This window comes from Triplophysa rosa, linkage group LG21 (genome assembly GCF_024868665.1).
Source record: "Triplophysa rosa linkage group LG21, Trosa_1v2, whole genome shotgun sequence".
NCBI lineage: Eukaryota > Metazoa > Chordata > Actinopteri > Cypriniformes > Nemacheilidae > Triplophysa > Triplophysa rosa.
This window is the reverse complement of record NC_079910.1, coordinates 9,657,338-9,679,790: the sequence shown is the minus strand read 5'-3', so window position 1 is coordinate 9,679,790 and position 22,453 is coordinate 9,657,338. Positions and strand designations below refer to the sequence as shown.

The following is a 22,453-nucleotide window of genomic DNA, read 5'->3' as shown; positions in this document are numbered from 1 at the left end:
ACTCCATCCCCGCGCAGTCCAGCTCATATGGGAGCAGTTCGGCCAGGCGCAGGTGGACCTGTTGCCTCCCTGGACTCCTCCCATTTCCGCTTTGGTACTCCCTGACCGAGGGACCCCTCGGCACAGATACCCTAGCGCACAGCTGGCCCCAGGGTAAGCAGAAGTACGCCTTACCCCCAGCGAGCCTCATTGCACAGGTCTTGTGCAAGGCCAGGGAAGAGGAGCATCAAGTGGTACTAGTTACTTGACAACAACTCCCCCCCTGGCCGCTCCCCCTGGCAAAGGACCTGCTTTCCCAGGGGAAGGGGCACGTTACGGCATCCCAGGCAGACCCCTGGAACCTCCATGTCTGGACGGGACGAGGAGATCCTGAGTGGTCCACCCCCTGCGGTGGTTGGGACATCACTCAGGCTAGGGCCTCGGCCACTAGGCGGCTATACGCCCATAAGTGGCGCCTCTTCTCGTCCTGGTGCTCTTCTCGGTGAGAAGACCCGCGGAGTTGCTCGATCGGGAACGTGCTGTCCCTTCCTCCGTTCCAGCTGGGAAGTCTCTGGGACAGCACGACCTGGTCAAGGAGAGCAACCCTGCCCCCTTAGGCCGGGGAACAGTTGAGTTATCTACCACATAGCTCTAACCGGACCTAGTGCTCCAGACGTGGTAACCCCCCCTCGTGGGCGGTTCCGTCTGATGTATCCTCATGAATGGTTCCCACCTCGGCAACACATGACCTCCCTAGGTGAACCTCCACCTTGCGGTTAACTCCTTCAGTCCGCATGTTTTCCCACGAGTTCTCCCCTGATGGTGAGACCATGTGGTGTCTCCACTAATTCCTCCCTATGGTAGGTAGAGGTCTCTGTAGCGTTTTTCCCCCAGGGGGGAATAATGCTTACCCAGTGGCCCTTACAGTGCCGGGAGGCTTCTCGATGTTAGAGAATCAAGGCCTCCGCCCGTGACGGCCGGTGGCAGGGGCTTCCCACCTTTTTCTAAAAAGCTCTGGGACCCCCTACCTCTCCATTGGACGGTTACAATTTCGCGCTAGCGCTCACGCCTGACTCGCCCAGGCCAGTCAGCGTCGCTCCGCTAGAGATTGTGACGCGGCACAGCGCTGTGGTGTTTTCCATAGGAACAGATGTAACCTCAGTTCCCTGATGGAGGGAATGAGACGTTGTGTCCTTCTTGCCACAACGCTGGCAGCCCGCCTCAGCAGTCGAGGGATGCTCAGGCTCCTCAGACCAAAAGGTGAATGAATGCAGCACGCCTTCTCCCTTTTATACCCGGATATCCGGGGGCGGAGTCCGGCATGCAAATTTCATTCGCCAATTTCATTGGCCTTTTCTAAACTAGTCAGAAGTTGATAGGTTCTCAAGAGCGAGAACGTTGTGACACGTTCGGCTCGACACAACATCTCGTTCCCTCCATCAGGGAACTGAGGTTACATCTGTAACCAAGACGCTCTGTGCGGATCTCCAATTCTGTCTCTCACCATTGTAAAAGAACAACGCGACCATGCCTCTCACGCGCTGAACTTCGATCATTCTGTGCAGAGTTTGATGAATATTAATAGTATAAAAGTTTGTGAAAGTTTGTCTGTATGCTTGTTCACATATGCAGTGTCCGAAATTAACTTCTGCCATGTTATGTAGTTCTGTCAGACTCAGGACCACTGTCGTCAAATATTTAAACAATAGCATGTATTTAAGATTGGCGGAATGAAACTGTTCTGGGGAAACTCTCCGCCAGAGCGGGAGCGCAGAAATACATGTTCCCCCACCTGGGGAACCAGAACAGTTCATGATGCGTAAATTAAATGATACGACAGATACAGCCAGATATGGAGGGGATGGAGTTGGGTTAAGTGCAGCACGATTAAGCAGCTGATAAGGAGCAAAGAAAGGCAACTTAAATAGGACGCAGTCTAGTGTGTGTTGTATGACTATTGGTAACGTTGATTAGATGCACCTGATGTGACCGGCTGGAGCAAGCTAAACTCACGTGACCTGCCAGAACTAACGCTACGCTTGATTTATTGCGCGCAAGGTATAACGTAACGTTACTGTTTTAATGGCGGTAGGTCTTTCTTGCTGTCCAATGAAATTCCGCCTTACATTTACTTCGTATGGCATGTCGCATGTGGGAGAGGGGGTGTATCCTTAAACTGAGCCGGAAGCTGATTGGTTGTCCCCACTTGTGTACTGTATAATGGCATTTTTTGACTCGATTGACAAATGAATAAAGAAAAGCATTTGGCAAAACGACAAAGAAAAGCTATTGGCAAAAAGAGAGAGAAAAGCATTTGGCAAATGCTTTTTTAAAAAGCGATTAAAAATGTGCATTTAAAATTATTTTTGAATGACCTTTTTATTTTTTACGTTTTAAAGCATGAATTAAATAAACAGTTTTAAATTGATCTTTTTATTTATACATTTAAAAATGTTTTTTGTAATTGAGTGTTTTATTGTTCAATTAAACTACATTTTACAGTTTAAATAAGTATATTCATTTCTAAAATTAAAAAATTATTTGTTTACATTTTTATGTTTTAATTATTAAATTGATCAATTTATTATTTCTTTTATTTCTAATCGTTATTCCCGGTCCTCCATATAAAACAACCACTGCTGAAAAATAATTCAGCCTAGTTTCTCAAGCTGAACTGTGCAGTTCAATCACCATAGAAACATTGACGTTGCTCCATGCAGATGGTCATTGGTGAAAATTCGTTGCTCCAGCGACAGCGAGCTAACAGTTGCAGCCTGCAGTTTAAAACATGGACGTATAGCACAGAGAGACTCAATAGCCGTATTGTGTTTCTCGCTGGGTTTCTGCAGAGGCTGGCTTTAACAGGAAAATCAATGCTCGAAGATAAAATTAGTCAGCAGGCGTCCTTGAATCAGTAGCCAGAGCTCAGTCATTCTTTACCCTGACTCTCAACACATCGCTTGCAGAACATTTGCATGAACATTTCTGTGGAAAGAATTTGACAGTGATATCACTCTTATGAGATAACCGATCAATATACCAGACTAGAAAGATGTTGGTACATAGATGACCTGTTATGCGATTTGTGCATGTTTTCATGCCGTACTAAAGAAAACGGCTCGCTGTGTTTCCTCTTTTGCATACTTGATATTCATCAAGCTCAAAATGTAAATGATGTTGAAAAGCTTGAGATAGCAGACAGGCTGTCTGTGATATGGTGTGTGGGTGTGTGCCAGTTTCTGGTTTGACCTATATTAGGGTCACAAAAATTAAGAAAACTTGACTTTTGCTACAATGTGAAGGCACCCTACTATGCTTATGGAGTTAGGGGATAGAAAATATCATGAGCTCAGTATAAAAACTGTTCATTTAAAGGGATAGCTCACCCAAAAAGCAAATTTCTGTCATCATGTATTTACCCTCATGTGGTTTAAAACCTGAATTCGATTTTTTTTAACACAAAAGAAGATATTTTAAGAAATGTCTCAATTGTTTTGTGTCCACACAATGGAAGTCAATGGGACCCCAATGTTCTCTGGTTACCAACATTCTTCAAAATATCTTCTTTTGTGTTCTGTAGAAGAAAGTTTCGGAATGACACAAGGATGTGTAAATGATGAAAGAATGTTCATGTTTGAGTCAATTATCCCTTTAAATTAATGGAAAATCTATGTAATGATTGAAAAGTTTGTTCCCAAAATCTAACAATATCTGTTCTCTAGCCATTATAATTAGCTTTATAAAAAACAATATATGTCCTTACTTAGATAGCTACCTAATTGTGTGTGCGTGTGTTTGGTTGTTGTGAGATTACATTAGATGCCCGTACAGACCCGTAGCACAGGGCCGCTCATATGCAGCAGTCAGCAGCTATTAGCCCCTCACTGCTGAGACCATGATACCGTGCTGCTCTGGCTCTTCTGTTACTTCCATAATGCAATTACACAGAGGAGAGTGCAATTTCATGAGCCAGGCCAGTGATGGATAGAGCTGTGGATGCATAGAGAAGGCCAGAGAACAGCAGAGGGGAAAAGAATGGAGGTCTCTTATGAGCTACATTGCTGTTGTTTTATGTATGTTTGTGCAGTTCTTCGCGTGTGTGTGTTTTAGCTGAATTGCAGTAATTATGATCTGCTCTCAAAGCGTGAGGTTGTGGTTTTGTGTCTGAGCCCAGCTGATGTTATCTACGCAGGTGTGCCTTTCTGCTTTTTCCACACGCTGGCATTTAAAGACGCAGCGGTGTTTTGACTTTTGGCAAGAATAAACCTGAAAACTACAGAGAATAATTTTTCCTTGGGTGTATCGCCCCAAACATTCTATGCACTTATATTTTTATTTATTTTTTTGTACTTTAACCTTCTTGCTGAAACGTTAAGAGTAAATTTGTTTGCCTAAGCAATCAGATTGTCTTAAAAGGCGATACCAAGGCTTTTGTGTCTATCTGCAGTCATATGAAATAAAATAGTATTTCAGTGTTGTTTTCATTTTACAGTATTTAACTGTACAGTACAGTATCTACAATATACAATACGCTCGGAGCTGCAGAAAAAGACGCCGGCGCTGGCGTTTAAAAAAAAAAAACACGGTTTACTCCATAGGATTATAATGTAAAACAAACGCTGGCAGCTTCAAAAAAGAAGTCAAGTGTGAACACGGCCTTAAACAACTTTTTTTGTTGAACATGCAACTGCTTCATGTACTATATCATGTACCCATCGGCAAGGCCCAGGTACCATCAGCATCGACCTAAAAATATTGCATTTGGAGTATGAGTTCAAATGAAAATGAATGAGATTATTCGTAGTAACCTTTTGAGCTCTTATTAAGCTGATTTTATTTTGTATCAGTTTTATTCCCAATTATGTATAGGTTTAACCAAGCAAAAAAATATATTTTTTGAAATATCCCCTGGAACGTGTTCAAGTAGCCCATGGTTGGGAATCACTATAGGCATCACATAAACCGAACAATTCATACACCTCCATAACGATTTAATAAATACTAAACATAAAATTAAACATGAAGAGTATTTTATTGAAAGTGTCCTGTTCGTAATGCTCATAATCTGTCTTTTCCATCTTTGTCTCTCCCCCTGCCCATTTTCCCCATTGTGTCCCATCTGTTCGTTCTGGACAGGAGGAACGATGAGGTCACCCACATTAAAATCCAGAACTCTGGGGACTATTATGACCTGTATGGTGGGGAGAAATTTGCCACACTGGCTGAGCTGGTGCAGTACTACACCGAACAACACGATTCCCTTCGGGAGAGAAACGGAGATGTCATTGAGCTGAAATACCCTCTTAACTGCAAGGACCCCACATCTGAGAGGTACAGCAGAAATACATCCATCCAGAACGCCTGGAGCTTGACTCTGGCTTTAGCCTAGACAGAGGAGACCTGCCCCCTGGTGGCCAAACTCGAGAGAGGGTTAATTATTGGGAAGAGAATTATGCGCCAGGTGCTTTTAATGTTTAACTGAGCTAGGTTGTGCTTATCTAAATTTTATGACTAACAGTATGTTTGCAACTGTGTAAAGGGTCCTGTCCTCTTACTGTTTATGTTTAGTGTTTATGTGTATCATCTCCAGTTTACTTTATAACTTCCTACACCTGAATATGTTTAGGTTTGTTTGTACTGCGAAACATCCTCTAAGTCACAAAGTCTAGGTAAAATATTTATATACGTGTAGAAAAATATAAACCATTGCCAGGTGAAAAGCATGATGTTTACATTTGAAGATTGTAATTGGTTGGTTTATGCGGTTTTTCCATTATATGAAAGCAGACAGCTCACGAGCGAGCACCTCCTACACATATCCTCATATCATAACGGCTCGTACCCATTTGTAGCCAAGTGCTATACAAACACTTCTGTTCATTTTCCAACCACAAATGTATAGTTTCTGTAGTGAAAGTTTCATATACGCATCACAAGTGAAAAAGCATTTTTGTGGAACACAAAGCAAAAAGAGTTTTTGGGTGGGCGGTTTTATTGGTCACATAACTTGAGTGTTTTGTTGCCCATAAAACATTGCAGGAAAAAACATGATGTTTGCATTCCATTTTTTATTTAAAATGCATGTTTAAAAAAATGCTAAAAATGCTTTTATCTGTTCTCATCTTGTCATCTGTTCTCAGGTGGTATCATGGGCACCTCTCAGGTAGAGACGCCGAGAAGCTCCTCACAGAAAAGGGCAAGTCTGGCAGCTTCCTGGTGAGAGAGAGTCAAAGTAAACCCGGAGATTTTGTGCTTTCCGTCCTCACTAATGAAGAAAAGCACGAAAATGTGGACCGCAAGACTAAAGTTACCCATGTCATGATTCGCTATCAGGTAAAAGTGCAACAAAGCTCCACAGTATGCATTGGAAATAAAAGATGAGTTTGTAAAAGGAATCTTTTTCTCGTGTGTCTTTTGCCAGGATGGGAAATATGATGTTGGAGGGGGGGAAAGATTTGACACTTTAGCAGATTTAGTAGAGCATTACAAGAAAAACCCAATGGTGGAGAAGAGCGGAATTGTTGTGCACCTTAAACAGGTGAGAAAAACAAAAATGAGCCTAAGAGTCATTTTCTGCACAGTCGGAAACACTTTGTGTTCTTTATGGTTATTTATTTGATATTTCTGTGGAAAAAATGGAATTGTTTTTTTAAACATTCTTTGAATTAGACACTTAAATTAAACAATTAAATATTTCAAATTTAGTACATTTTTACAGGGACACAAAAGAACACGTCACATTTTTGCCAAGAATATTCTATATCAATATAAAATATAAAAAGAACAATATGTCTGTATTCAAGACTGTATCATTTCTCAGTGTATTGTCTGTTTTCTGATTTTCTTTCTCTTTTCAAATGTTAAAGCCATTCAATGCCACAAGGATAAATGCAGCAAACATTGAAAACAGGGTGCGAGAATTAAATAAAGTGGCCGACAACTCAGAAAAACCCAAGCAAGGCTTCTGGGAAGAATTTGAGGTAATTCAGTCTTTATTCACTCGTCTACACATATTTTATGTTCATCATGAGAAATGAGAAATCATTCCAGATTTTATTTTGGCAAAAGAATAGAAACTTCTGTACTTTCCACTCAATAATATACTCATTAAATCTCAAAGGACTGTTTGATAGATACACGGCACTTCCTGTTTGCTGGTAAATGGTTAAGTTAAATGAGATATTCCTGCAGGGGGTGCTCACCTAACATCTCATTACACAGCAAAGATATAATGACTTCTTTATATGGCTCGTCACATTCAACCGTTTCTTTCCATCTTGTCCTTTTGATTTTCCAGGTTTTACAGCAGCAGGAATGTAAACTCCTTTATCCCAGGAAAGAAGGACAGAGACCGGAAAATAAAAACAAGAACAGATACAAGAATATTTTACCTTGTAAGTAACTGGTTAGTCTTCTAATGGAGCGACGGACCAAGAGGGGTCAAAGCAATCTTATAGGGTCTTCTTGCTTGAATCATAATTTTGTCTGTTGCAGTTGACACCACGCGTGTACAAATCAAGGAGGCGGATCCTGACGTGTCTGGCTCTGATTACATCAATGCTAATTACATACGAGTAAGCCCCTCCCATCACTCGTAATGTCATAAATAAACAGTCATAAATAGTCAATATTCTGTTATATGTTGTTTATTCTTTCTAATGCTAATATTTGTCTGTCTTTGTGATTCAGAGCATGCATGAAGAAGGCCATCATGTGGATGAAGGTAAAGTGTTTATTGCCACTCAGGGTTCCCTTCAGAACACCGTCTTAGACTTCTGGAAAATGGTGTACCAGGAAAACAGTCATGTTATTGTCATGACGACCAAGGAGATGGAGAGAGGACGGGTGAGGTTCAGCCCTGGAGGTTTTAATTGTCGGTTTGGAGATATAGTTCAAAGTTCACAATACACCATGCAGAGATGCAATGAACAGAAACCAAACAACACATGCTGAACTGACATTGTATACTGTAACCATCTCACAATGTTATCGTTATGTACAGTATAAATCTATATGAGACCGGACAGAGGATGATTTACTGTCTCAGTTGCACAAAAATAACAGATTTTTTATGTCTCAAACTGCATTAGAGCGTACGGGAAATTCTAATGTAGAACTCAATGCTAATGTGCAACAACTCAATAATAAATCATTTCAACCGCTTTATGGATATAATTTGACATTAAGATGTTTTTGTCTGCGGTTCTCCACTGGTGTAAGTGTGCGTGTGTGTGTGCACGTGACGTATCTCTACTTTCAAAATGATTTTCAGTTTAAAACCCTTTCACTTGTCACTAAAGATTTAGTTTAAAATTTTGCATCTAAAAAACGAATGTGTTCACAGAATAAGTGTGTGCGGTACTGGCCAGACTTAAACTCAACGAAGGAGTTCGGGAAGATCTGCGTGAATAACATTGAGGAACACACGGCTCAGGACTACATACGCCGAGAACTGGAAGTCACCCGTCTAGACAGGGTAAGAGCCTCATAGGAAATGACAGTACTGGAGGGCAAACATGACCAAAATTGTAATATTTTAAATGTCATTTTGAGGCAGTCTTTTTAGTGCCTTGATTTTATGTTCAATGCAGTATGATCTAATATCTATTTTTTCGTGTGTCATTTAAGAGAGAGCCTCCCAGATGTATCTGGCACTATCAGTACTTGAGTTGGCCTGATCATGGTGTTCCTAATGAACCCGGAGGGGTCCTGAGCTTCCTAGAGCAGGTCAACAGAACCCAGAGTACCATTCCAGAAAGTGGACCTATCGTGGTTCACTGCAGGTACTGCAAAATTGACATCAACCAATCAGATCCTCTCATTTGTTCTGTTGCAAAATCAAGTGCGCTGCTTCTGGAGGCAGTATTTTAAGGCACCCTAGGGGTAAAAGCATAAACGTTATTCTAAAATCTGATCTCAGATGCCTCCTAAATTATATTGTTTTAGCCTAATTTAGGGGCAATCCCAAAATGCACTGCAACAAGCTTATTAAAAAAAGTTCCAATGTGTCACTTGAGGTTTTATGATGAAAGGTTGCTGTAGAAAGCAGTTGTCTATGTCAGCTGCCTTTGAATCAGCTCACTGGGGTTTAAAACAAAACTATTATCTTGACTTCTAATAGCAAACTGGATGAAGTCAGTTGCTCAACATGTTGACTTGAAACCAAGCAAATTCCTCCTTGTGTTGACTGTAATCGTAAACTGTATTTGTCACTGTTGTTGCAGTGCAGGGATCGGAAGAACCGGCACAATTATCGTGATCGACATCCTTATCGACATCATAAACAGGCAAGGTAACTGCTTTATGCAACATTATTATTATTATTGCAGATATGATCTTAATGATGAAATGCAACAAGCCCCTTCAGATGGTTTGTCCGTTGTAGTCACTTCATCTCCCCGTCTGTCTGAAGGGTTGGATTGTGACATTGACATCCCAAAGACCATTCAGAGAGTTCGCCAGCAGAGGTCCGGGATGGTTCAGACCGAAGCCCAGTACAAGTTCATCTACATGGCTGTGCAGCAGTACATTGATACTGCTCAGAAGAGACTGGAGGAAGAACAGGTACTCGCACACTTTAATTCAGATGATGCAAGGATTGTGTCATCGTCTCATAAAGTATCATTTTTCATATGCTTTGTTTTTTCTGTACAGTGTCAGTTGGTCTGTTAAGCTTAAAAAACAAGTCATTCCTGTGAGTAGATTCTTTTCAATGAACCAGTTGATCTGGTTCTCAAAACAGACTGGACAGGATTTGTTCATGAATTGGATTGATAATCAGTGAATGATGACTTAAACTTCAATACGTTCCTCACACAAAGCTGTCATGTAGTTTGAGAGTTGCACTACTTCTATTGTGCTTGTTTTTGTCGATTTTAGAGTCTGACACATGGTCACTATGAATTATCATTGAATTGTCAAAGCTGCATGTCTGTTGTATTTTTCTCAAATCATATGTCATTTTTGTATTCTTTGTTTATTACCTTTATAGAGGAATAAAACAAAGGAGAGAGAATATTCTAATATCAGGTATCCACCGATGACAAATGCCAGAGCAAAGCCAAACGTGAGCTCATCTCGCTCTTCATCTGTGTAAGTGTTCATTTCCACATGTGCACGCACACACACATTTCGAATATATGGCCCACACGCTGTTGTTACTGGAAAACAGTTAATCATTACAGCAGTAAGCTTGAGTAAACGGAACCGGCTCCCACACTTCCTCAATTCTGAATTTATTTGCTGCTAAGCGAATCATTTTCCGTCAAAGGGGTTCTGACGCAGATGAGTCAGTTTCTCTTTCAATAAAAACAAACACAACAGTGGTGTCGCTTACATTTATTTTTACCCCTGAGCCATAAAACATGGTTGTAACCTGTTTCTCCTTATTTTCTTTCATTACCTGAGAACTGAAATCTGCTTTTCAACTCTTCTGCAGAATGAACGATGACTCTGGTGTGTATGAGAATTTAAACATCAAAACTCCAAAGGGCTCTGCCAGCGCTAACACCAGGAGATAAGGCACATGGGCTGCCGTTTCAGAATCTCTGGGAGTACGTTTCAATCACCTTCGCTTTACACAGCCATGCATACATAAGCACACATTAGCACACGTTTTCATGTTATGCACCTTCACCTGAGTTGCAGTTATAGAGTTATAGAGCAGATGGGTGGGTGGGAATTGTGTCTTTGTTAAAGCCCTTGATCAGACTTTATGCTGCTTGGCGTAATCTTACTCAATGGCGGCCTATTATAAATTGCTTGGAAATGATATAGTGCTTTAAAGAATATTTGTGGTTTAGAATTAGGACTCTTTATTATCCGAGACTGTTTTATCATAATTCAAGCACCTTATATCATCAGTCACGCATTTGTTATTTAACATAACAAAGTAATGTCGCATATTTAAAATGTAAAACTGTAGCTTAGAGTAAGCATAATGTTATCATTTGTTTGTCAGTAATCTTAACAGTTATTGTTTGTGGTGTGAACTGGTACTAAGACAAATATAGATGTGTGTAATATGCGGCTCTGTGAGATTCCATGATTCCTTCATGGAGATGTTTTCTGTCTTTTCTCTCCATACTGACAGCTTGCCACTCTCAGCTTTTGTAGAAAAAACTCACTTGGCACCTTGCTGACGCCTACATCATTACTATAGCAACTGAAATACAGCAGATTTTCACTACACTGCCTGAACTAATGTACCTCATCTATGCACCCACAAAATGAATCAAGCTCAAGGGAATAGTTCTCATTATTTACTCACCCTCATGTCACTCCAAACCTGTATGACTTTCTTTCTTCTGCAAAACACAAGAAGATATTTTGAAGAACTCCGATAACCAAACAACAATGGCCCCATTGATATTTTTCAAAAAATCTTCTTTTGTGTTCCACATAAAAAAGACTCATATGCCGTTTTTAAAGGGGTAATATGACACGGCTAAAACGGATATTATCGTTTGTTTTAGATGTAATGCAATGTGTATACACGATTTAAGGTTTAAAAACGCTGTATTTTCCAAATACCGTGCATGTTTGTATCTCCTCTTTGCCCCGCCTCTCTGAAACGCGCAGATTTTTTACGAAGCTCATCACTCTGAAAAGCGAGGTGTGCTATGATTGGCCAGTTAACCAGTGCGTAGTGATTGGTGGAATACTGCAAGCGTGTGATGGAAATGTAACGTCTCTTACCTTGCTTGCGTATACATTTGGGCGGTCTTAGTCAAATCATACCACAAACTGATGTTGATTTGTGGGGGTGTGGTTACACGAGACGTTTCAGGCAGGTCTGGGTGAGCATTCGCTTTTAGATAGAATGCATCTTTTGTTCTGACTCACTTATTTTTGCAATTTTAGATGTCTTATACATGCACGGGCAACTTATAACACACGAAAGACACAAAAAACACGTATTCGCGACATATGACCCCTTTAAGGCTGAATAAATGACAGAATTTATTTTCGGGTGACCTATCACTTTAAGCCTTCTTCTTGTTTTTCCGGCAGGTACCAGCAGAGGTGCCTTAGACGCACCTGACTTTGGAGCACCCCTGAACAACGACCCTGTGGAGACCGGCGGCTCCTAAACTGAAGCTGCTCAGCTGGAGATTCCACTGAGATCTCCGCAGTTTCTCTCTTCATTTCCCACATCCCCTCTCAGCCTGACCGACCGACTACGTCTGAGAAACTCAAACTCCAAAACCAAGTGCCTGATGTGCGAACTGTTTGCACAAAGAGGACTCGGTGCTTTTCCCCTCCTTCTTGACTAATAAGCCTTTACACTGCACTAGGCTACACGATTGTTTGTATAGGTATCATATATATGAAATATAAATATTTACACTCATTCAATATTTATATTGAATAGAACTCGGATGAAGCTGCACTCTTTCCATGTTGTGTACGGCTGTTTCCAGACCTCGCTTTGTGTACTGGATGTCGTCTACTGTAACCAAAGACCTTTGATTTATCGCTCAGTATCTTACAGGCAGCGGGTCATTAGCTCTCTGCTGAGTGATGTCGGCGGCACGGTGATGTCAGAAGAGGAGAACTGTATGTCAGTCTCCCCCCTATTTCTTTTAATAAGGTATGAGAGGTGATGCAACGTGGTGTGATGGTTGCTCAGGTCAATGAATTGGATATCTTATGTAAGTTAAATTAAATATACAGAAATGGTACTGTGAGGTGGGGGTTATACAGCATGTGCCAATGAGCAGCCTGTACATGTTTGTGAAAGCTTTCGCTTCGACGCTGTTTTACTGAGCACTACCTTCAGCTTTTTAAAAAGCGCTACTGTCAATCATACTGTAGGCTTATCCACCAATCAGGTTGACTCTTCAACGGGTTCCTTCCTTTAGGCCTTCTAAAAAACATCAGACGACATGTTTTTTTAAAAGCTTGTTTGTTAATAGACATTTTAATTTTCAACTATGATTCCTTTAGAAATGTTTTCTCTGCTGTTGTGATGTTTGTAAATGTGATCATGAAATCCACCACGTATGCAGGTCTGTCCGGGAGGCAGAAAATATTATCCACGTGTGCGTGCATTTCTGTCACTTGACTTGAATATGATGAGAAATCTAAATCTCTTTAAACAGGTTGTGTGTGTCAGTCTGATTGAAATGGCGTGTAATGACATAAATAAGACGTGGAGCTCGACGTCAATTGCAGGTCGTGATTGCGCCGGGAAGGTCTTTGAAGGCGAATGTAAATGAAGAACTGGTTTTACTAAACATCTGCGAGGGGGGAACGCCAGCCTTAAGCGGAGACTTTAGAAAAACGAGCAGGCCAGATGGTCCTCGGCTAAGATTAAAGAATAGATTTGTGTAGGGAATAAAAGTAATTGAAATGATGGCTGTAATCCAGGCGTGGCTATTGTTAGTTGAGGTTAACGTTTCTGATGACGTCAGAAGATGCTATATGTGTGGTGGCCTAGATAAAGGAGGTCACGATGTGTCTGATTATCACAGCGTCTGGATATGTGTTTTTAGTTGTACTGAATTGTAGTGATAAGGGGATATTTGAATTTTGAAGTGGAGAAACAGTTGAAGCGTTCTTTAGATTTGCTGTAAACTGAATGTGATAATCGTTTGTAATCGTACATTTCATCCGTTTTGAGCTACACATTCTGCTGGTAGTGGAAAGATTATATGATCTGAATGTCTGGTTGAGTAAATATGTGAATATGACTGAATGAATTTTAATGTGATTTATGTATTAACCCATGGAGGATAGGGGTGTGGGCATGTCTTGAGCTACTGCATAACTGAAAGCTTCGAAATGGTTTTCTTGCTGTTTAAATGCGTTTTATTTGCCTCTGTGAAATGGATAAAGGGGTCAAAATTGTAAGTGTTAAGTACTTGAAACTAAAATGAAATATGCAAGGTAGCTTTTAGAACGTCTTTGTTTAGAAACGATCTAAGGAACGTTTTTCTCCTTTGTGTTTTGCCATTGATGTGAGTTTTTATTTTATTGTCAGTTTTGGTGTCAATTTCATTTGTTTATTAATACACAGCTGGAAGTATTCACGGCTAAATTTACCACTGTACCACAGCTCAATATGGGTAAGGTGGAGTCAGGGACTATGAGTGTTTTTTTTCTTCAAAATCTCTCTTCAAACACAAAGAACCGGCTTTAGATTTGAGAAGCACTGGTGTGTCTCCCAACTTCTCTATGTACTCCCAACTTATTATTGGATAGGAGAAAGGTGTTAGTGATCACACAATTGACTTTCTGTATCATTGCAGATTTCACCCGACCACAACCCCACACGCTGGTTTCGTTGGTTCAGCCTAAAATGCCTTCTGCTCTGGCAAATACAGCTGATGTAATGACTCTTGTCTTAAATTATGAGAAAGGATTAGATATGGAATAATAAAGTTCCATTTCAAACGAAAAATTCAAACGAATGTTGTTTTTGTTTCGTTTCACGTTTTTTATAGTGTAGTGTGAGCTAGTTATGGTTCATTTTCATCATGGTGTGGTTTGTATCACACATTTTATGGTCATGGTTTTGGTATGGTTCTGTACCTGCTGTGTTTGAGAGGAAATACTACTGCCAAATCGAAGGGTTTCATAACGGTTTCTTGAACTAAATGCAGTACAGTGCAAACTCTGTATATAATCATTTCAGCGGCTCCAAACACTGGGTAATTCTATGTTCTAGGCTATTCTCTTCATGTTCTTCTGCAAGATGTTTTGGTAACAATTTTTTGCATGGTCAAATCTTCTTCAGTGGCAAAAACTCACTTGGCACTGATGTTCTGAAGACTTACTATACAAGTATTGTTTTGCAAGTTGGGCAACATGAGGATGTTTGCTCTTATTCATCTTCAACCGTGCATATGGATGTGCATGTACATCAATGCAATCTTCCTCCTCTTCTGTAATCTTGCTAAAAGTCTTTGTATTCTCAGCTGCTGAAAATGGGGTATCTGTGGATCAAGGCACAGTGTTCTGTGTTTTTATTTAGAGCGAAATGAACTGAAAAGGTATGGCATATTTGAATATTGTACTGGAGAAACAGTTCTTCACATACCTTTGGTGTTGAAAAGAACCTTTTGGTTGATTGACTGTGATTTACATACCTGTGATTTATTAGCCTATGGGAGAATAAAATGGGCTGATGTGAAGTACTGGAATGGCAAGTAAATTCAGTTTGAAATGCAATATCTACACTACAAGGTAGTGTAAAGCGAGCTGTCAGAATGTCTTTTTTTGTGTGTGCTTTTGCTATCAATGTTGTATTTTGCATTATAGAGCTTTTTTAGTGTTTAATTTCACTTGTTTGTTCAGATTTAGCACACTGTATGCTTAAAGGAACACTCCACTTTTTTTGGAAATAGGCTCATTCTCCAACTCCCCCAGAGTTAATAAGTTGAGTTTTACCGTTTTGGAATCTATTCAGCCGATCTCCGGGTAACATGGCCGCAGCAGGCGATTACGGCAGCAAACTTCCTTGATTATTACGCCGGAATGGGAGTCTAGTTCCTAATCATATCGGCCTAGAAAATCGCAACTTTTCATTTTCCGCCGGTCTTAGCACACGATATAAGTACAGAAGAGTCAAGTTTTAAATAGGAAAAATATCGAAACTCTTTGGGCATTTTTGAACGCGATGCTACTGGTCTAATTGGATTCAATGATCTATGCTAAGCTATGCTAAAAGTGCCATCACCGGACCCGGCTGAATAGATTCCAAAACGGTAAAACTCAACTTATTAACACTGGGGGAGTATGAGAATGAGCCTATTTCCAAAAAAAGTGGAGTGTTCATTTAACATTTGTCATTATTATTATTTGTAACATTGGTAGTTGTGAATAAATACTCTGTTGATGGTTTGATCTGAATAGTTTTGTGTTGACTGTATTTGTGTTAAGATTGTGTTCCTTCTTGCACTGGTTCAGCCTAAAATGCCTTTTGCCCTGCAAATACAGCAAATGTAATGACTTGCGTCTTAAATGACAATAAAATATTAGATATTTAATAATAAAACGTGCACATTTGCAATGTTTTTGTTTCATTTCATCTTGTTGCAGACAAACAAGTTTGGACACTTCTCCAAAGCAGTTTTTCAAGGTCTATTCAAGTTTACATACAGTTTTGTCATAAAGATAATAGCGAATACATTGTTTTCTGTATTTGTGTTATCTATTAACTGAATCCATTACCTTGCTTTACCCCCTTTATCTAAATGATTTGCACAAGTACCTTAAAGATGAAGGAGAGGAGATATAATTTGCCACTCTTTCATATTTAAGGTTTAATGATGAACCAGTTTAATAGCATTTTTCCTCATAAACCCATTTCAAAACACTTGTGTGGATCGGTTTACGTGGGTGTGAGCAGGTTCATAGCACCCACTGCTGGGGGTTGGGGTTTAAGGTTTCAGGCAGTTATTCTTTGAGGCGTGTTCCTTTAACCGTCCCAGAGCAGGAAGTGAGATAATAGGGCAACGTGAATCTGTTTGCTTTTCCCTTCTTTTGTCAGTCAGCCTGAGTTTATGAATATTGTACCAATAAAAACTCTGAAAAACATTCCATGACACCATTCCCTGAACAATTTCCGTGTGCTTTTTGCATGTGCATTTATTTTATAGATAAAATGACAACAAAAAATACATTTCATGGAATACAGTCAAAATATATACAAATTTACAAAAAGTAGAAAATTCTGTTTGAAAAAAAAACAGTTTAAATAATGCATTTACAAATGTAGGTGTATGTGATCTCATTAATTTTTTATGTATTTTTAATGCATTTTCATAAACGAGCTGTTTTGATCAGTGTAGGCAAATAGTCATGCAGCTGTCAGATGTTCGGCTAGACTTCAAGAACCCCACATGTGCGTAAAATACTTATTCCTGACTAATACAACTTTTAGGATTCAAATGTTGGTTCACAAACTTTGGTATGCAGCAAATGAACACTTGAATAAAAGTGAATGAAGCACAAAGTCATGTAACCGCATCGTAACTCCCTTAGCATCCAACAGGCTTTGCAAAAGTATGGATGTAAACATCACTGCAAATCCGGATGCAAGTCTAATGCAAAAGCAATGCTCATGTCTAATTCGGTGTTGTAGTCGTGGTGGTCATTGTTGTGGTAGAGACTGTTGTTGTGGTAGTAGATGGCCGCAAGTGCTGGGGAGCACAACGCATAGAACCGGTCGTGACAATGCACTGCAGAGGCCACAGAATGATGACCATGAGCAGTACCATAAGAAAAATAAAGAGCAACAGCCGCTTCCAGTCCATCAGCCGCTCAAAAAACCCAAGTCTCGGTCGAGTCTGGGGAGACGAAACGCCACCTTGTCCGTTGGCACCAATATCGAGGCAGATACAGAAAGCCTGCATGCCGGGTTTACCTATGGGCTGCTGGTAGCACAGCCTCTCTCCATCCAGCCATACCGACTCCTCATGTTGCTGGTGGACGGGCAGACGGCACAGTACCTCCTGGCTCGTGGTCAGCGCCGGCGGCCCTTTTTTAGGAATGACAGTGTGATGGCGGCAAAAGGGACAGGAGATTTGCGAGTTTTGGGGGTCCATGGAGGTGGCCATGATGCGGGAAATGCACTCTAGGCAGAAAGTGTGGGTGCAATCCAGCTGTTTTGGTGTTTTGAAGACGTTGTCGTAGATGTTAAAGCAGATGGAGCACTCGGGTTGAGAACTCGCCCTTTCGAGGTCAAAGTCTCGGGGGACCACCTGCGTGTGCCACACCACAGGGCTGGGCTCCATTTTACAGGAATGTGATTTCTTCTCGCAGACTCGCTGGAAAATGAAATGACAACATTTGAAATATTTGGTTTTATAAACTCTTTAAAAAGATGGCAAACGTGTTTTTTTCTTTTTGTCCTGTTAACGTGTAGGCTATAGGCAGAGCAAATAGCTAATAGTTTGAAACAGATCTTTGTTTGAAGTAAACATGCACTGCCAGGTGAATTCAATGTGGACACTGAGAGCACACTTTGCATGGACATGGCTGTGCAAACATAGAAACAGTACACAAAACAAGCCTGAACAAGACAGGTTTTCAAGTCAACATCACGCCTTTTGTCTGACTTCCTGACCTTTTAAACGGATTTTAACCGACTTGGGCATATTGGTCAAGTCATTTTTAAATCAGATTTGGTCTTCTGTGTTTTGGTCGTCTGTTCCCTAAAATTAACAACAAAAAGGTTTTCTATGTTGTGTCTGGCCACCTTGTGTTACCTTGCTTTTGACCACCACCTCTTTAAAGGATAGTTCACCCAAAGATGAAAATTCTGTCAACGGGTTGTTCCAAATTTGTATGTTCTGCTGAACACAAAGAAATATATTTGGAAGAATGTTTGTAACCAAACAGTTCTTGGCCACCATTAACTACCAAAATGACAATGGTAGTCAAAATTGCCCCAGAACTGTTTGCTTTCCAACATTCTTCAAAATATCTTATTTTGTGTTAAACAGAACAAAGACATTTGTAAAGCAATTTTTTCTACTATGGTAGTCAAACCAGGTGTTTTTTTTCCAACATCAGCTTCACTGTCCTTCAGAAGCCCTTTGGCTGCACCAACGCTCTCTGGAAGTCATCGCTCCACTGATCTTGGCATTCAGAGACGTGAAGCATTTTATTAACAAATTGACTTTACAACAAACTTCAGTATATACACCAGCATATCATTTCAGTTAAACAGTATTTGCATTTAATCCACCATACGCTGTGTTGGCTTTCTTTCTGGTGGTTTTGTGCTTACACACATTCAGGCAAGGGTTTGGCCGGGAGCAGATGGCCTGTTCACACAGCCCTGCAGGCAGATCTCTGTGTGTGTGCGTGCGTGCGTGCGTGCGTGTGTGTGTGTGTGTGTGTGTGTGTTTCTTTCTCCATCACTGCACTGCACAATGCACCTGTTTGTTCTCCATTAGATTGATCTCGCTTTGGCATTCCTAGAGAACGGGCCGGTGCCCAGGCAGCCAGTCTCTCAGCACTGTGTAAAACCCCTAGACCCATCAGAGTCGTGGCCCTGAGAGCACCTGTGAGCGAGTCCTCTATCTCTTTTCTCAAGCTACGCCTCAGCGAACTGTTTGACCACCATAAGTGCACGAGTTGTTTGCCATTCATTAACTCAACCATCACTGTAATGCCCGAGCAAAATAGCTAAGAGTTTGAAAGGTTCTTGACCTGATCCTCATTCTCAATGTGCAGCGGGCCCTGATGCTTTAACTTCAACTGTGCTCTTATATCTACAATATAGCTAGAACCTGATATTTGATATAACAATAAATGATTCGTAAAAACTGGTTACATTGTTTCTGGACACTCTTGGTTGACATGGGTTTATTAGGGAAGATAATTCATGGATGCTCTGCTAATCTAATTTCATGTCTGGGTTGATGCCCAATGACGAAACTGCATTTAGTTAAAGGGATAGTTCACCCAAAAATGAGAGCGAAAATTCTGTCATTATTTACTCACTTTCTTGTCGTTTCAAACCTGTATGACGTTCTTTCTTCTGCAGAACACAAAAGAAGATATTTTAAAGAACGTTGGTAACCGAACAACGGCGGTACCCATTGACTTGCCTTGGTTTTGCGTCCATACAAGAGAAGTCAGTGGGTACCGCCGTTGTTCGGTTACCAACGTTCAGAGGTGGGTAGTAACGCGCTACATTTACTTCGTTACATTTACTTGAGTAACATTTTGGAAATATGTACTTTTTAAGTAAAATTGAAAGTGTGTACTTTTACTCTTACTTGAGTAAATTTCTAATAGAAAATCTGTACTTTTACTTCGTTACATAACTTACGTTGCGTGACGTTCCTTCGTTCCTTCATTTTAAAATATGCTTTTTAAAACGCGTTGTTTATTTCAAGGTTGTCGTCTCTTTTTACGGGCATTCCCGAGTGATCGATTCTTTTGAGTCGATTCTTTTGAAAGCATTAATTGAACAATGGGCAAAACCATTTGAATAGGCTAATGAATCAGTTCAAATGATTTGTTCAGTTCGCAGCACGATCTGAATCATCTGAAGCAGGATTACTCACTCCTCGTAGCGCGAAACTTAAGAACACGCAGAACACAAAGAGCGTTGGATGAAGTGGATATTAATCTATATCTATACAATCAAAACTGCAAATGTGTCATATTGTTTGCCAGCAATGATAAATTCCCGCCATATGCGCGCACCCGCGCGACCTGTTCGTCAGACACAGCAACATGCACGTTACCCGTCCGACACAGAGACGTGGGCCTGCAGAAATATACATTTGAAGAACAGAAGGAAGAAAACTTGTTGATGGGCGTGTGGTTCACTGTTTACTGTTTGTTTACAAGTAAGAGCGTTTCACAACACACACGTGACACAACACGAGAAAACATGAGCTTTGTTCAAAAATGTGTATTTCATTTAAGAGAGCACTGCAGATGTTCTAGATCATCTTAGGAAATGCTCTGAGTTTAGTTCATGCTTTAGTTTGACATGGTCTATTATTCTAAATAAGTTGTGTAAACTACATTGACATCAGGACTAGATGAAATTTACAGAAATGCTTGTCTCTTCTGTGTTTGTCTATTCTTTAGTCTCTCTAGTATATTGCAAAGATATCTGCTTATGATAATTAAAAATATTTATTAAAATATTGGCGTTAATATTAATTTTATGTAGTAGGCCTATATAATAAGATACAAAGTAACTAAGTAACTAGCTACTTGAGTAGTTTTTTCATTGCATACTTTTTTACTTTTACTCAAGTAGTTTTTAAAATAGTGACTTTTACTTTTACTTGAGTAACAATTTCTCTAGTTACTTGTACTTTTACTTGAGTAAAGATTTTGGCTACTCTACCCACCTCTGCCAACGTTCTTCAAAATATCTTCTTTTGTGTTCTGCGGATGAAAGAAAGTCATACAGGTTTGAAATGACAAGAGGGGGAGTAAATGATGACTGAATTTTCATTTTTGGGTGAACTATCCCTTTAACTTTGCAAGGTTACTGTCAACGTTTTATAAGTAACTGCACATCTAGTTTCAGTTTAAGCACCAAGTAATCAGCTTTAAATGCGCATTCACAAATCTTATAGTACCTCCAACATCCTTTAAATTTGTCTCAAAGCTCACTTTCAGATGTTGTACATGCCTTTCCATTAGTTTCATTTTCCAGTCATTTTAGAACTGTGCATAATCCCACAAACAATAGGCAGTTAACTTCTCTCTCTAGGTGTTGAGTAACCCGTGCAGTTCAGTTGAGTTTCATATCCAAACCGGTGCTCATTCGTATGTCAACTGAAGTTACCGCCGCAAGTAACACGCATGTTCTTACCTGTTCTGATAACGTGAGCTCCAATGCAGTGTATTCCTCTTCCAATGATTCCACTTTTATCTTCTCATCACTTTGTCTCCTTAAGGACTCAAATGCATTATCGGCTCAGGGCTGTCAGCAGTCCTCTTGATAATGTAATGTTCTCCTCTCAGGAGCCAGTGCAGACAGAGCTGAGCGCAGGTGGGCTGTTGGTGTGGTTGCCTGCTCCTTCTCCGTGTTTCACATCCACACTCACCTGCCTCAATTTATCTTCTCTCTTTCAGCACGTGCTATGGAAATGACACTGATAGGCAGGAACAATAACATGGCCTTGAGGGAGTGCCGGGGTGGGGGGGTGAAGGAGAGTATATTCAGAGTATAATATTTCTGTATGGCTTTATCTCTGTCCATTTTCTGTTGTTTTGTCATTTCCAGCATGCGACTTAAGTGAACAAGTTTGTGTTTTGCTGGCTGGGATTTAGTGAATATTTGAGTAAAGCACTCGTTGAGTGTGCATTACAGTACAGTAGCTCTACATGTGACACACGTGTGTTATTCCAAAAGTTTTCAGTTAGTCTCTTGTTATGACCTGCTTACTTAAATATATAGGCCTAAAGATGGAGTTTTAAATATTGGTGCAGTTATCATAACCAAATGGTTAAATGTAAAAAGTCTGTCCACAGAATTTTTTTTATGAAGTTTCACATCGATCAACAAACAAAGAATGACTGAGCTGTCATTTTTACAGGTAACTGTAAACTGCAGTTTAGTCAATGTTGTTATAAGGAAGAGATGGAAAACGTGATAAAGCATTGATAACACAGCTTTTGTTTCCATCTGACTTTTTATGATATCATACGATGGAATTGTTGGGAAGTGTAGATCATGGACAAATATCGCAGTGTCATATCTGCTATATCTTTCTACTTGGGTGATGGGTAACCATTATTGTCATCATTTAGTCACCCTCGTGTCGTGCAAAACCTGTCTATGATTCTTTCTTTTGGGGGCTTAAAAGACGTATTCTGAGAAATGTCTCAAAGGTTTTATGTCCACACAATTGAAGTCAATGGGGGTCAGTGTTCTTTTTTGTTCTTTGGAAGAAAGTTAAACAGGTTTGGAATTGGATGAACAGGAGGGTAGGTAAATAGTAAAAGAATTGTTATTTTGTCATCCCCATAGTAAAAGGGCAGC

The 22,453-nt window shown here is 40.3% G+C and overlaps 2 protein-coding genes across 3 annotated transcripts in view; one reads left to right on the top strand and one right to left on the bottom strand.

Moving 5' to 3' along the window:
* Nucleotides 1-16,218, top strand: part of ptpn11b (protein tyrosine phosphatase non-receptor type 11b) — a 39,979-nt gene extending 23,761 nt beyond the window's left edge. Inside the window, exons 3-16 of one of the 2 annotated variants that reach the window (XM_057363349.1) lie at nucleotides 5,116-5,310; nucleotides 6,120-6,312; nucleotides 6,401-6,517; nucleotides 6,846-6,959; nucleotides 7,277-7,373; nucleotides 7,474-7,553; nucleotides 7,669-7,824; nucleotides 8,324-8,455; nucleotides 8,608-8,762; nucleotides 9,204-9,271; nucleotides 9,392-9,543; nucleotides 9,971-10,071; nucleotides 10,418-10,532; nucleotides 11,992-16,218. In XM_057363349.1, the coding sequence (XP_057219332.1) occupies nucleotides 5,116-5,310; nucleotides 6,120-6,312; nucleotides 6,401-6,517; nucleotides 6,846-6,959; nucleotides 7,277-7,373; nucleotides 7,474-7,553; nucleotides 7,669-7,824; nucleotides 8,324-8,455; nucleotides 8,608-8,762; nucleotides 9,204-9,271; nucleotides 9,392-9,543; nucleotides 9,971-10,071; nucleotides 10,418-10,499 (1,642 nt within the window). In that variant the 3' untranslated portion in view covers nucleotides 10,500-10,532; nucleotides 11,992-16,218. The remainder of the gene's footprint in view (nucleotides 1-5,115; nucleotides 5,311-6,119; nucleotides 6,313-6,400; nucleotides 6,518-6,845; nucleotides 6,960-7,276; nucleotides 7,374-7,473; nucleotides 7,554-7,668; nucleotides 7,825-8,323; nucleotides 8,456-8,607; nucleotides 8,763-9,203; nucleotides 9,272-9,391; nucleotides 9,544-9,970; nucleotides 10,072-10,417; nucleotides 10,533-11,991) is intronic. The other variant, XM_057363348.1, reaches the window with a different exon arrangement.
* A 344-nt stretch (nucleotides 16,219-16,562) lies between these two features.
* Nucleotides 16,563-21,524, bottom strand: LOC130545171 (RING finger protein 223). The gene is made up of 2 exons (XM_057319539.1): nucleotides 21,281-21,524; nucleotides 16,563-17,753 (listed from the first exon to the last, which is right to left on the bottom strand). The coding sequence occupies exon 2, from the start codon at nucleotides 17,718-17,720 to the stop codon at nucleotides 17,052-17,054; it is 669 nt and encodes a 222-aa protein (XP_057175522.1). The 5' UTR covers nucleotides 17,721-17,753; nucleotides 21,281-21,524; the 3' UTR covers nucleotides 16,563-17,051.
* Nucleotides 21,525-22,453: the final 929 nt, after the last annotated feature.

Coding starts and splice junctions, on each gene's coding strand:
- LOC130545171 (XM_057319539.1), bottom strand. CDS start 17,720: ATGGAGCCCAGCCCTGTGGTGTGGCACACGCAGGTGGTCCCCCGAGAC.